The 15599-nt window shown below is 38.5% G+C and overlaps 1 protein-coding gene across 1 annotated transcript; it reads right to left on the bottom strand.

Moving 5' to 3' along the window:
- Positions 1-378: 378 nt before the first annotated feature.
- Positions 379-14227, bottom strand: LOC137295316 (probable glutamate receptor). The gene is made up of 13 exons (XM_067826632.1): positions 14137-14227; positions 10640-10777; positions 8010-8294; positions 7192-7382; positions 6415-6588; positions 5876-5956; positions 5592-5693; positions 4707-4807; positions 4162-4249; positions 2173-2494; positions 1545-1768; positions 863-1128; positions 379-628 (listed from the first exon to the last, which is right to left on the bottom strand). Exons 1-13 carry the CDS (start codon positions 14225-14227, stop codon positions 379-381), a joined length of 2313 nt encoding a protein of 770 aa, XP_067682733.1.
- Positions 14228-15599: the final 1372 nt, after the last annotated feature.

The following is a 15599-nucleotide window of genomic DNA, read 5'->3' as shown; positions in this document are numbered from 1 at the left end:
AGTCAAACTGGCAGTCTAGACTCGACTCCAAAGCTGAGTGTGGTTGTCTTCCTGGCGTGATGTCACGCATAGGCGGCCGGTCTAAGCTAATCTCTCGTGTTCCCACTCTCCATAGATATGAAATCCTGTTTCCATGGGCACCAAAATGTCATTTTTTGTCATTCCACCCCTCACGTAATCCGTAACGCATTCACAAAGTGATCAAATGTAGCATGTGATATTTCGGATGACACTTTCTCAGTAATGTTGAGTTACGTTGAGTCCCATCAAACCAGCACTCTTAGGATCGGGCACCTAATCGCCAGCACACGAAGTCAGCGATCTAACCCACTCAGCCTTATCAAAACATACATAGGCATTCAATCACCTAACTGGATGTCATGCTATGTGTTTTCTTGTCGTGGGTTGTTGTGGAGAAGTGACGGGACGCCGGAATTTGCTGCAGAGTATTTCCCCAACCAGCGCCACCAGAGCAAGGCTAACGCCAATGACTGCAGCATAGAAGACACTGAGGAGCGCGATGATGTCAATCTTCTTCATGTCATGAATACTTGCTATACAACTAACATTAGACGTCTCCTGATTATACCAATATTCAATAACGCCATTCTCGCGGAGGTGATAGATCCTGTAAAAGAAATGACATCTTAAAATACTTTTTTCAATTAACATTTTGGTATTTAGTATTTTATTCTGTAATGCAAATAATAGTTATAAACGTTCTTAAATCCCTTTGCATGACGTGTTTTTCATCCTTGAATGTATTTTTACAATGGCGTCATTTGACTTCTCGACTTAATGATTAATTAATGAAATAATAAATGTGAAGTTAATACGGGTGACGGGTGCACCTGTGACCTACTCTTTTGAGAGTATGTTGGTGACGCTGCTATTTTGGGACAGCACCATAGCAAACATCAGCGGGTAGAAGGTGTCACTGAGCATTAGGAGATCGCAGTTTTTAACTTTCCAATTCTTCAGCGTCAAGGTGTTTGTTATGAAGGCGTAGTGTCCAGCATTCACCTTCTCCAGATGCACGTTCAGATCGACACTAAGGACACTAGGATCAGATGCAAGTCTTGATTCCATGCCTTCCCAAATCTGTTTGTATTGAAGTGTGCTTGAATTCTGCAAGGGAACGACAGAAGGTAAGTCAGTCTATTTGTTAATCCAACTGCCTGAGTGTAGTTTTACGCCTTCTTTAGCAATGTTATATATGGAAATATCAACGGGGGAAGACCAGAAATGGGTTTAACTCATTGTTTCCATTTATTGCTAAGATGTGAACAGAGTAAAGCACAGAACATATGTATGAAGGGGTACCTTAGGTATATGTTTTATTTACAAATGGACATGCTATTTCATTTTGCCAAGTATTCTGTTTGGTGTTGGGGTAGAACTTTTCTGAAAACATGTCCTCGTGATGTCAAACATCACAATGTGCAAAACCCATTTCTGGTGCCCCGGTGTGTCTACCAAGATAGTACTCAAATAAAGGTAAACACCAAAACGACCTACTGAAGGAATGGTTTACTAAAAAATACCCTGAAAAGCGTTTCATACGCTGACCCTCCAAGGGTACCCCAAGAGTAGGCGTCCTGCGCCACCATCTCAGTCAGAGTGTTGAACGGCAATGTGGTTCTTGAAGCAGTGAGGAAGGCGATAATGTCACCACGGTAGACTGCCGCTGTAAGTAGAGAGAAGATCCACCAGGCACCCATGACAAGGCGTCCTGACAGACTGACCGGGAGCAGGCTTCCACTTATTCCTGATGCAAAGTATACAAACACATTGTTCAGTAATATTCCTTATCTAAAGATTGGTCATGTGGCAATGGAATCTTTCCCAAGCTCTATGTTAAGGTGCATCGACACATTTTAGGGAAATATTGCTTCAACAGGCAATGCTCATCGAACTGCTCCATTGCACAAGATTCTATTCCGTCTTTGAAAGATATTTTAGAAGCTTATTTACACCAATACGTCGCATTCACTGCAGTAAAAAGTTGACTATCAATAGAACTAGTTTTTTCATGATTCGGCTCCTATATAAGCACTTCAACGACTTAGATGTGCCTTACTTTGGGTTTCCATCTAATATTAACACGTTGGGTAATTCGACATAAAACACACCTCACTGAGTTAAACACTAATTTAACACTGATTGTCTTACCGTTAGCCATCAGAGAGGCAAAATGGACGAGAAGGGTGTCTGAACATCGGTTCCATAGCCCTATCGACTTTCTTACAGGCCAGTGGGCTGGCTGTACTTCCTCCAGCACACAGAAGAAGATGGTTGAGAATACGAATGAGACGAATATGCAGACTAGTACAAGGTGCTGAAATTTGGTGGCAAGAATCAGCCATTTAGTGTCGTCGTTGTCAGGCGTCTTAATGACGATGCAGCTCGTGTCATAGAAATACGGCACGGTGAAGTCCAATATGGCGGCTCGCTCTGCAGTAACTGCCAGTGGAGAAGCAATTACATCTGTCCTCTGAAATTTAATTGACTTAAAATCTTTAGAATAAAATTTTCTGTATGCCTGACATTCCGTGATGACGTGATTTGACCGTAAAGGTAAATCAGCCAATTAGTCAATTATTGGTATGAAAGACGTACCCGAATATCACAACTGCCACTTGCCTACAGAAATATATTGTTACTAAAATCTACAAAATATAGTATTTTCCTTTACTAAATATAGTATTTTTCCTTTCATTATTCCATGAACAAACCAGATGATAATCTTCTGTTTGTTTTGCCTACAGTATTTGGGTTTTTCATACACTGAATCAACTGGAATTAACAGAAAACGTTTACACCTAAATGAATAAGACGCGTCAAACTGTCTGTTGGTATGTCTATATTTTTGAGAAAATGAGAGATTTTTGTTTGTCTCCCAAACAACTGGTTTCATTAAATTCAGAAAGAACGTTCCAAGTATGTTGATTAGCTCCAATAGTGACTATCCTAATTTACGTGGTATTTTAAGATGGCAAGTCATCCAGAACATTTCCTGATGACAACATAACGCGAGGTGCTTCTAACCGATCTTCTCAGCAATTCTTGGCTCACTCAAATACATTTGATACCGTCCCAAACATGGTAAGTATGATTGGTCTTTACAAAGCAGCCGTTATGGGAAATGCTGAACATGTACGTTTCCTCCATCCTTCATTGAATGTGGGAAGATGGTGTGTGGCAGGAAGTCAAAGATACGATTCCTTTACGTCCAACAGTTCTAATGAACTCAAAGACTGTCCGCTAATCACGGAAGACAGAGACATCAACTGAAGGATATGACCTTCATGCTGTGGAATTGGTCTGTCTGCTCTGTGATCAAGCCGATCGCCATGGTATTATCAATGCGATATGATTTTGAGTGATTAGTGCATGACGTCACATTTTTATGATTTTTGGGTAGTCGCGGTGGCTGAGCGGGTTAGTTGGCTGACTTTGTGTGCTGGCGATTAGGTGCCTGACTCTGAGGGTGCTTGTTCGAATCCCGGATGGGACTCAACCAAAAGTACTTGAATTTGTACTTTACTGAGGAAGTGAAATCCCAAACATGACATATGTTGTCACATTTCTATCACTAAATGTTAAAAAAAATAATCAAAATGAGAAGAGAACACTTTTCAGTCAAATTTCACATCAAGTGTAGATATATAGATAAGATAGTATGCCGATAACACTGGAATTCTGTCCATTGTCCATCACAAATTTCTACAGTAACGGATTGGCATGAATTTTTAAAACATGTTTGTTGTTTATCGCAGTGCCGAGCAATACATATAGATACATATTCCTATGTGGGCCAGAGTGGGGTAGACTGTTGACTAAGGCGTTGTATTGCTGGGATATTGCTAAAAACTTAAAATAATACTCGCCCAGCCACTTACACCCTCATTGGTATGGACAAGAGATAATGCAGATTATTATGATGCGCAATGTAGCATGATTACGCGCGAGTCACCGAAACTAAATTAGTCGCCTTATGCGTCAGGCAGTAGAGTTCTGGTCCTTCGAGGTGCAGTGGAAACGGTGGCAATGACAGTACGTCTTTGTCCCCAATGTCAGTTCCATTGATGGCATTGACTCTGTTGGGAAGTTAGGCAATCTACGACAAGGACAATCGAGAGTGAAGCAATGTGTACCTACCCCTGACAACAGATCTCCAACAACACCTGTCCACGACCCGTTAATCTCCCGACCCCACTCATTGTCTTCAGGTTCCAGCAAGATGTAACTGTAACACAGGATTGTTTGGTGATAAACTCTAAGTTTCGTCAAAGTAAATACATCACCAACATACATACATACATACATACATACATACATACATACATACATACATACATACATACATACATACATATATATATGTATATATATTCGCGTTGTTAGGAATGTACATATTCTGATTTCAGTTCTCGAATGAAAGCATATTTAATGTGTCTAACGAAAGACTAAAATTCATTTAATACATAACAGTGCCTGTTGGTATTAAGTATTCAATGAGGCATTTACAAGTTGGACAAAAATAACTACATGACAGGTGTTATGGATGAAATAGTGGAAGAGCATAAAACATGCCATGTGTTCATCCATTAGTATGCTATAATAACATTTCTCCACTTACAACACTCAAATGTCTCCATCTCAATATTTCTATACTTATCCACCAGTTTGCCATATCCTTCTACCTGAAATTCAGTGCTTTAGCCATCTGTTTGATGAGGTTGATTGTCATCCCCGTGTAGTGAACTGTACCGTTGATTATCGTCTTCACGATGAAGCCTGGGGACTTCGTTAAAGAAATAGGTCATAGAAACACAATAATGACATATTATTGAGTTGGTACACACAAACGACTAATTTTCTATCAAAGAAGTATAAAATTCATCTTTGCTTATATTCATGAAGTATGCGCTACTGGAGCCGATAAAGTAAGCAAATATATGTGTACCGAGTGTCTGTATGACTGACGCATCACGTTATACAAAGAGACTGTTTATACCGCTTGTGTATTTAGGTATATTTAGAAATAACACATATGAAATGTAAACTTAACGAAAATGCTCCACCTGAGAGGAATATTGAACGATGCACGGTTTTAGATGTATTTAACTTCTTCAAAGCTGTTGATGTTGTCGAAGTCGACCATAACGTCAGCATCAACTTTTCGATCAAAGAAGTATAAAATACATCTTTGCTTATATTCATGAAGTATGCGCTACTAGAGCCGATAAAGTAAGCAAATATATGTGTACCGAGTGCCTGTAAGACTCACTGAAATGAGTGTTTGTTCATCACGTTCTACCAAAGAGCATATTTCTCCTCAGACATATTTAGGAACATTACACATCAGACACATGATATTGATAAAATTATCAAATAATGTACCATTTATTCTGCTAAGGCAAACGACAACGTTATTTAACAAGAAGATTTCAACGCTAATTCCAATATATATTATAAAGCTACGCCCGATTTGTTGTGAGTCGTGTTGTTAGGACGTTTTTCACATGAAGGTGCTGATTAAGTGGGTCACATCCGTTCGAACATATCGTTAAATACATCTGTTTTACCTGTTTAATTCCCAGTCGAAGTGTTACGTTGTTCAGACCACAGGTGTCACATGCGTGTTTCAAGAACTTTGAATTAATTCTGCATTTCATTCTGTTTCTCTCCTGGAATAGATGAAAATATTGTTGTTTTTTTTATTTTATTTATCACTAATCTTTAACGTATTGGCAAAGGAGATGATCACGTGTACTTGAAACGGTATATGTAAATGAAACAAGGTGAGTGTTTACAAACAGTTTGAAATTATCCTTACACATTAAAAAAATAAAACATATTCCATACGTACCTTCAGTGCAGAGTATGCAGTTTTTATTGCATTCTTCTTTGAAGTTACAGATACAATTCCTCGACTTATGTCATCAATATCCTAAAAAATGGGAAAAAAACAGTTTTCAGATTACAAAGGGATGGTTTGGGAAAATTGAATGTATTTACTGTTTCAACAAGCCTGTGGAAAGAAACGTCACAAATAAGATGTAAGTATGTAACTGGATGTCGTTTCGGATGAGATTTCACACCAGTGGTAGTAAAATCCTTCCTAAATTTACCCCCCCCCCCCCCCTCGCCCCCAAATAAATTACAATACTTATAAATACCACCTTTACAATTTGGAATTTTTTAACAATAATTATAACAAATTTGTGAAACATTGTAAACATCATATTTAAATTCACTCTTTAAGAACGAAAGGGCATATGGATGTGTTATTCAAACTATCCTGTTTATTGTATGTTGTTATACAAAGAGACTGTTTATACTGCCTGAGTATTTAGGTATATTTACAAATAACACATATGAAATGTAAACATAACGAAAATGCTCTACCTGAGAGGAATATTGGACGACGCACGGTTTTAGATGTATTGTAACTACTTCAAAGCTGTTGATGTTGTTGACGTCCACCATAACGTCAGCATCAACTGTTTGATCTGTGTTTGCAAGGAGCCATCGGATGTTTCTTGACGAGCCGTGCTTCTGTTTGAGTTGTAGATCAAGTATCTATAATTTAAATAACAGAAACACGTTCCATAATAACACAGTCTTCACTAAGATCTCACGATGACGTGTTTAGGAATCAGTTTCAAATAGCGATACCAGCGTGGTGGATGACGAAATGTTCGGCGTATTCACTGGCTCATCCGTCACATACACATGCAAAGTCATGTCAGTTCTTTGTCTGAAAAAGCCCGAAAACATTAAGTCCAGTTTAGACAGGCGAATTATGCGCCTCCACATGTCCATAAAAAGTGGAAGAGGTTTTTACTGTTGCAGGGAAGTTGTTTTACTAAGTCTTTGAGTGTTGTAATACATGACTTCTCCTGATTGTCGTAGACCTGATCATTCTGGCAGGCATGTAGTCGACTTCAATCGTTTTGTGCAGTTCTGGATGATCAATGCATTTTTGGACATTCCTTCTAAAATCACTCCGGTTTCTGCACAAATCCAGTTGTAAGTGTCAGTGATACCACAGTTGAACTGCAGATGCCATTAGCCTATACGCAGTGATCTGTCCTACAATTTGATTGAACCGGAAGCTATGAGAAACTGACTACTGCATGCCGGAAGTAGTATCTATTATGACACGTGAACACTTTAACGAACCTGTTTGACGACATTCTGGATGCAGGAACCAGAGCAGGCTATTATGACAGTAACAGCATGATCTGTTGATGTTCTGTAAATTGTGCTCAGATCTCCTCCTCTGGTCAGGAAACCTCTGCCATTTATCTCAAGGGCCATTACTGTTGTCATAGGGTTTGTTGCCACGAGTAATGTTGAAAGTTCCAACAGTGCTACGATAAAGTAAACATCGTTAATAAACACATTTGTGTCTATTATTTAGACAGTTTTAGGCTTGGTTTAAGTAAATACAGATCATTTTGTAAATGGTTTTGTATTGCAGAGTATAACAGCAGGATGCCACGGAATTAACCAAGTCAAACATATGCACTCCTCTTCAAATTTATACTTCTCTTGAAAAGAACAATTTGGTATGTATGGGCAAGTATTTATATAGCAAATTATTCTTGACTCTCTAGTCCATTTCCTTTCAAATATTTGAAAACAATAGGTTTCAAACAACGTTGATGTTTTATCTCGGAGAGACGGTTTAATGCCTTAAAGGAGTGGGTTTGTGAGTGATGTGAGGTTTCAGGCTTACAACTTATGCCCTCTAAATCATATGAAATTCAAAACAGGTACAGATTGGGTGCTTCGATGACTTGGGTAATTCCTTTTTACAACCGAAAACCAATCTTCTCAGTATTTCCGTTCGTCGCCTTTTACGACAATCGAGAGTTACAGAAGATCAATAATGACCCAGATCTTCAAGTACTAAGATCATCATGAAGATACAACCTTTTCCAGTGGGCAAAGGGTGGGCAAAGGTTAACTGTGTTCCCATTACGTTAATGGCATACCATGCTTTGACGACATCAAGATAAATCCTGTCCTGCCATTTTGAGTCTTCATCGCCTGGGTCACAGCTTGATGGAATCGACTGTGGATGCAATCGGTCAGCACGTTAGGTGGTGAAACTGTTTCTTCCACGTTCTGAGTTGAATGTACCAGACAGTGCCCTTGAATGATCCCTGAGCAGTCCCCGTGTGGAACAGACTGTATTGGGTGTAGGTCGGACAGCTTCGTGTGTGCTTCAGAATAGGGGTAGTGGACCGCCACTGTGAGATCAGCATGACGTCGTTTGACTAGTAAAGTATGAAGGGAGGTAGTGATGTTGGGTGTTAAGAAAATGAAGATGACAATATGTTTAAAATCCCACTTCGTGAAAGAATTTTGGAAATTGATAAAATGAGGACAGAATTGATAAACTATTAAGTGAAATAGTTTTACTTCGAACAAAACATGCTTGAAGATTCGCGACATTGTCTTGTTATAATAATTTGGACACATGGGATATTCTATTGAATATTTCAGATTGATTTTGCCAAGTATAAATACAGAGATTTATGTGGCAATGCATGTCTGCATGTAGGCATGAAGTAGAGAGTATTACACCTTTAACATGTACTGGGTTTTTTTCAAACCATCGAGTGTTGATAAGCCAAGAATCAAAAGTACTGCGTCCACTGTCCCCTCGCCACTCACACAAACAAAACAAAGTACTACTATTATTAATACTAGAGACCTAGAGGTATTGACTTTTCTCTGAAGACGTTTGTGTACTGTAATTTGTGCAATGCATAATTATCTTAAACAACGAATCAACAATGAAGGGATAACGTGTGGCCCTGTGCATAAAGCTCAGGTCACAATCAGGTGAAGGTGACCAAGGATGGGCGCGGACAGTGGTCGGATGGATGACCGGCAGCTTAACTCCTGAGCGTTTCTAGGACTTCAGTCCTGCCCCACAACGAAGCAAATGACGCATGTGATCTCACCTTAGGCAAGTGAGTTTATTCAAAATTGCCTTAGTTCACTCAGCAGAAAATGGGTACCCGGTGGAATAAGTCATTTGACTACAACCTTCTGGTGCCTAACAGGCAGCTTGGGCTATCTGGGGTAATAATATGCCTGCTTGAACTGCTAGCGCTATGAGCATTCACCTCGTGAGTGGAGTTTGGCACAATATAAATACATATGTTATTATTATTATCTCAAAAATTACTGATCTTCAAATTACTGAAGACAGGTAGGTATGAGCAATACTCTCTTCTCAATGTGAAACAGACGCCAGACTGGAGCAAGGAGACACAATAAAACTGTTTTCTTGTAATGAAAAGAAAATCGTAGCACTTCCGTATCTTAGCAAAATTCCAAAAGTAATGGCCAATTTTGGACTATCAGATTAAGAAATTGTAATGGAGAATTAAGAAAAGACACATCTTATTGTATTTTAAGAAGTGATTTGTCCAGACTTCTAATTACAAATGGTACAATATTGACGCCAAACAGCTTTGACCCTGACCATGATCACATATTGATAAAAGAGGCCCCGACACGTATCAATTAATCAGTAGTAATTGATTATCTAGGTACGGTGAAAGGCACTATAGATCACAACACCTTTAGAAGGTACACGCAAATAGGAAAGAAGGATTATAAATATATATCCTGCTCGGAACAGAATCATCGATGTAGAATAAGGGCATGGCCTTTTCCATATCCAATACTTGACTTGCCGCAAGCTTTTATGCATAGCGTGCCGTGACATATAATGTTTGGTTCTTTGACTTTATCTAGTCTGCTGAAACATCGTTGACCACTCCATTTTGGGAAGGAGTGCATCATCAAAGAGGTCCACCCAATCATCATCCACCACCACCACCCCCACCCCCATCTATAAATCATGAACGGACGCTTAGCGTTTGTCGTTTTAGTCAGTGAGTTTAGTTTTACGCCGCTTTGAGCAATATCACAGAAATTTCACGTCGAGGAACACCTGACATGCGCTTCACATATTATACCATGTGGGTAATAACTGAACACGGGTCATCGGGTGACAAAAGCTTCGAGTAGTAGGGTACCCCACCGTCCCTGTAAATTTAAACGGGTCACACAAAGTTTGAGTAGTATGTAAACGTTAGAAGGCCATACAAGGTACAAGAGTATGTGAGCGTTCAGCCTGATGCTGGCACCCATGCAACTTGTGTCATGTTTTAATGCGTAGCTAACGAGGTAAAATAATTGATAATATGTTTCATTCTAAAATGAAGCGATGTTTATGTGTGTTAAAACGGGTGCTGTTTGGTGTGATTAACCTTACAACCCACTGTAAGGTCAATGTTGCCTAACAGACACTCGTTTGTAATCACGGTCTCCCCTTCGAAATTTCAATCTTTTTGATGATGGCATGAATGATGAAGAAACCGCCAGTTTAGACTGAAAAGGTCAAACCTGTTCCTGAGGCACAGTCACGAAAGTGCCTTCCTCTTGGCGTCCTCTTTTCAGTACGAGTGTTCTATATAAGAATATCAAACACTAAAAAGAACCGAAAATACTCTCAGAAAACATGATAATGAATAATATTTGTACATTTGATGGAAATTGTTTTGTGACATTCGTTTATTGTTCCAACAAAGGAAACATTTACCTGTTTTCAGCAATTTAAAGAATGAGTCGACAGGGATCATGTTCCAAGTGACAACGTTGTTGGTGTCTCCATGAAGAAAAAAGTTCCGGTCACACGGGTTCTGAACAACGCCCGAGTTTGGTTGGTAAAGAAAAACATCTACAAAATGAAACAATAACAAAGTAAATTGTCGATATAGACCTGCTAGATCAATTGATTTTATGAATATCCGTGGTGTTATGCTCTCAATAGCCATCATATCGTTGTGAAAAGAGGGAAGAAGTCAATATGTCTGATCTGAATAACAAGAATGTTTTCGCGGAGGACATTGATATAACCTGTTACCAGTCTTGCATACCATCATTATTTTCAACCGGTGCTATTAACATTCCCCATTAAGTGCTAAATCACACCTATATTGTTCCTTGCTCACAGTTAATTTCATTGTTGAATATTGAGTAAAATGTTCTGCAGACTGCTGTATTTTAATGATTGGTAGTTTAGTTTAGTAACTAGAAGTGTTAGTGGCTGTACCCTCAAAGGGGGTTGAAGTATTGTAAACTTATTGTTCTCCTGAGATTGTACGCATGTGTCAAAACATTCGATGTAAATTTAAGTCTACCGAGTTTTTAATCGTAGTATTCTTGTTATTTTAATTTTTATTAGCACTTCTTACACTCGCCAGCGGCTGAAGGGATGAGATAAATCCAACTGGATTCCATGCAGGTAGCAAAGATACTAAAAGTCCCCATGGTCCCTAGTGTGGTGACCTACCTTCAGTTGATGGCGATCTTTAGCCAGGATTTACATTATACTGTCCAAATGGTTCTATTAGTTTTAACTGTCCACGCTAGTTTTAATTCCAGTGGTGATATTCTGGTGGTTTTACATGGTTTTTTTTATATTTCTTTTTATGTCAAGAATGTTCTCGTCACGATATGGCTGCAATATTACTCACTCTTACTTCCAGAACCAATTGGCGCCAACCAAGTGTTTAAATGCCATACAAGGTATACGGTTGATAAAATATATCGTTATCAACTGTTTACCTTTGTCATCACCTTTGATAAGGCCGTGCTCCGCGTGTTACGGAGCTCAGGATCCATAAATGGTCCTTTCATGTCATTCTACGACTTTATTTGTGCATCATAATAATGTTTTTGGTATAAAGGCCATTGCTCCGTGTACAATACAATGGAAGCTGTGAAAACCGGCATCTGTCCAATCCGACAAGTTGCCAACACCAGCATACAATCTCAGTCCTATCCCTGGCTGGTACATTTACCATCACTTCTATAATCCGGCATGCTGTCTAAACCGGATATTTTTAGTGATCTTCATAAGTAACTTCTTACCTGTGCATGTTAATACCTTATGATATTTGCTTAAAACAGATAGACAATCAAATTCTGATAGGTGTTTGCTTTTTGCTTCTTAAATTTGCATAACTTTATTTGAAGTGTTTATACATGCTATATGTTCATATTTCTTCTGTGGCTCCATTATTTCCAAGACATAAATGGCAAACAAGATAAATTAGATATATCTGTTTATCACTATAAGTTGTCCATTGGTCTCGAGAGGAACGTGTGAGGAATGTACCCTCTTTGTTTCTTTAAACAAACACAGACCGTACGTCAACCCCTGGAACCCAAGGGACCAGTGATTATTAATATATATTACCGAATCCCCCAATGTTAATTTTTAACTGTTTGAAGCACAGGTATTGCAAGAGGTAGGCAGTTAGCCAATACCGACAACGGCGGACAAGAAAAACAAATTTAGAGTTATCTCCTTTCCATCAGTTTGCATTCGCAAAATATGGGTAATTTCTGTACATAATACGTGACACACTTCTTCGAGATAAAGAATTATTGTAACACCATGTATCAAATGACTTAAAGTGTTCGACATTTCCAGTGTGTAACAATGAATAAGTTACTCGGTGTACTTTGAAAATAATAAAAGAGCGCTCTGTCAATCAGAAAACGACATTTATGTGTGAGGTAGATAATTCCATTATCACCATCCTTTGGCTCTTGTTGTCATAGAAAGTTAAACGGCAAATGACTCCAGCTGAGATAGGTTTCATTTTGTCGCTACGTAACGCCTGCTTGAATAGTGATCTATATTATTGATCATCTACGTTTCTCGCGGCAAAACATCACATGTTAAACATTCGTGATTCGAACCTTTTATATCATCAAATCTTAATTATCCTTTTCCCAAAACAAGACATTTTAATGTATTTGCATGCCGCTGCAGTGGGTAGCACTGTTAACTGTCAGGGTTTAATCTCAGAGATAATACATCACCGGAACACATTTGTAAATGAAATTTGCGGGGCGTGTTTTGCAGCCTGTACGTTTTCTTGCCTACAAATATATCTTCACCTTCAGAAACAAATGCTCGATATTTGTCCAGACTCGTAACTGAGAGCTTTAAAACATTCCAATTAGTCACTGGCAACGATTTCGCCGCTGCTGATTGGACTTTGAAGCCATTGCTTAGATACATTGCAAGAGTGCTGATAATATGCTATTTTTTGTCAGTTAACATATAAACTGGCACAAATGTGCCAATAATTGAAGATGTCTACAATAAAACAATCCATAAATGGCCATTCAGTGGTTATGTACATGATACTGAAATACTGGCTGGGTTTATACAGTTGCAGTGTTTTGTCGATTGGTTTTCTTTTTTCAGTGACATTTGAATATATTTCCTTTTTTGAATGACATTTGAATATATTGTCCAAGTACAATTTTAAAGGTTTGTACACTAACCAGTCAAAACGCTGGTTAGCCACTGCCTCCTGAGAGGGTACGTAAGTCAGTTTTTCAGGTTTGTAATCGTAGAATAAGTGCTCTTTTAGGGTAGATTTGTCTAAATTGGTAACAGCTGAGGGGATGATGTAAATCCAGCTAGGGTCCATGCAGGAAGCACATGTACTGTAAGTCACCATGGTCCTTAGTATGCTAATCTACCTTCATTTGTTGGCAACATATAGCTCATAGGTTGTATAATCAGTGTGGAAGGAATTCAGTATGTAATATGCTGGTACCATTGTCAGATTAATACACGACTCGCCAAAGATATATTCACATCCTAGCATGTGTAGACACCGTCGCTGTGGTAAAGGAATACCGAAATGATTCAAAGTTAGCTTGGTGAGGCATCTATGTTAAAGAGCGAAATGGCTGCTCAGTGGGCTAGCGTTTAGAAAACAGGAATAATTTTCATCCCTAACGTCATCTGTTCACAACAGCGGTACACAAAACTTGTCCATGTTTATATTCCCACTGTACAAATCATAAGCACATGATTTTCTTATGAAAAGCATCAGAAGTTTCTTACAATGATCGAAAGCGTGTTCCAAATAAAAAATGTAGTTTCAAAGAAACAGATTGTCCTGTGATCATTCATGTACATCCAAAACTAGACTCGCAAATTATTCTCTCTTTTTTTCTATTCTGGAAAGAAGTTGAAAATAAACCTTAAAACAAATATATACTTACCGATAGTTATATTCCATGAATTCAGAGGTGTGATGAGCAATGCAAGAATGGTAGACAGCGAGAAAAGTCCGTTGGAGTTGAGCGATACCATTATGTCTTTTCCTGTACCCAGAATGAGACTTTTTCAGAAGGCGAGATCAATAAGACGGCCTAGGACCAAGGGCAGGTGGTGACACTGGCAATGTACACACCGGTTTCCTATCTCAGTGAGGAGAATGTATGCATAATTGAACCTTTATCATATTCAGTGCAAATGAAGCACAGCAAAACATTAAATCATTATATTCGTTTCAGGTGTGAAGGTGAGAGTGTCTTGAAATGGAAACCGACACTTTTGTGACCATGATGATCTAGATATGGGAATATGTTCTTGCGTTCAAGTGTGTTACTTGGTATATATAACTGCTTGTATTGTCACAGCCAGACGTTGGACGTGCCCTGATCAATCGGTTTAGGTGGTCATACAGACATACATAGAAACCGCTTATTGACATAGTAGCACAACTTTACTGACTACGATAGATTATCGAGTACGGTTACATAAAAATATCGAGCGTGACCTCCTGACCCATATGGTGAGCTCCTATTACATGTACATGTTATTGGAGAATAATTCGAACCTCGGATCCCCTGTAGTGCAGTGTGGGCACGGTCGCTGAATTCGTGACAAGTTACTTTGCTGATATGTAAATAGAAAGAATCAAAAGTACTGCGCACAATCCCATTTCACTGTTAATAGTTTTGTTTGATTGGTTTGGTTTAGTTGTGTTTGCTAGCTTAAATACGTATTTATTGATGTTTGGGTTTTGGAGTTTGTTTGTTTTGATTGTTTTTTTTTTTTTTGTTTTTGTGTGTGTATGTGTGTGTGTGTGTGTGTGTGTGTTTTGTTGGGTTCTTTGTTTTGTTGGGTTTTTTTGTTTTGTTGTTCGTTGCTTGTTTGTTTGTTTTTGTTTTTGTGTTTTGTTTGTTTGTTGTTTTTTGTTGTTTTTCCTTGGGGTTTTCTTTATTTTTTATTTTTTTATTTTTTATTTATCTTTCCTATGCTTTAATGGTTTTGGGGGTTTGCTTTGGTGTTTGTTCATTGTTTTGTTTCGATTTTGGGGTGATTTCGGGGTGGTGGTGGCTTTTTCTACCTACTTTTTCTTTTTTTTTAGTTGTTTTGGTGTCATAGTTGTGCTTGTTATGTTTTATTTGTTTTCGTTTGTTTGCTTTTGTTCTCTTACTTTTAGGGTGGAGCAGTATTTACATAAACTTTCCTACAACTCACTTGTCCATAATGCAACTTGGCCTATATGTATGACCTGTGAGATCGCTTCCTTTAGTTTGTATTTAGATCTATTTGGAAAGATTGAGAGCGAATGACAACTCATGACTTTATTCTTACGTTAGTGACCTTAACTTTCAAATGGTCATCTACCCTTTAATCCTGGCAATGTCCTAGCAGATATTGGATAACTGCGAAA

Source organism: Haliotis asinina, chromosome 8 (genome assembly GCF_037392515.1).
Source record: "Haliotis asinina isolate JCU_RB_2024 chromosome 8, JCU_Hal_asi_v2, whole genome shotgun sequence".
NCBI classification, from domain to species: domain Eukaryota; kingdom Metazoa; phylum Mollusca; class Gastropoda; order Lepetellida; family Haliotidae; genus Haliotis; species Haliotis asinina.
Note: the sequence above shows the minus strand (reverse complement) of the source record. Positions and strands in the feature narration are given on the sequence as shown.

Bases quoted from the DNA above. Each gene is read 5' to 3' on its own strand.
- LOC137295316 (XM_067826632.1), bottom strand. From the start codon at position 14,227: ATGGTATCGCTCAACTCCAACGGACTTTTCTCGCTGTCTACCATTCTT. The intron at 5,694-5,875 runs GTACGTATGGAA...CATCTATTCCAG, and splicing joins CTGCATACTCTGCACTGAAG to GAGAGAAACAGAATGAAATG. The intron at 1,769-2,172 runs GTAAGACAATCA...ACTTTGCATCAG, and splicing joins TGCCTCTCTGATGGCTAACG to GAATAAGTGGAAGCCTGCTC.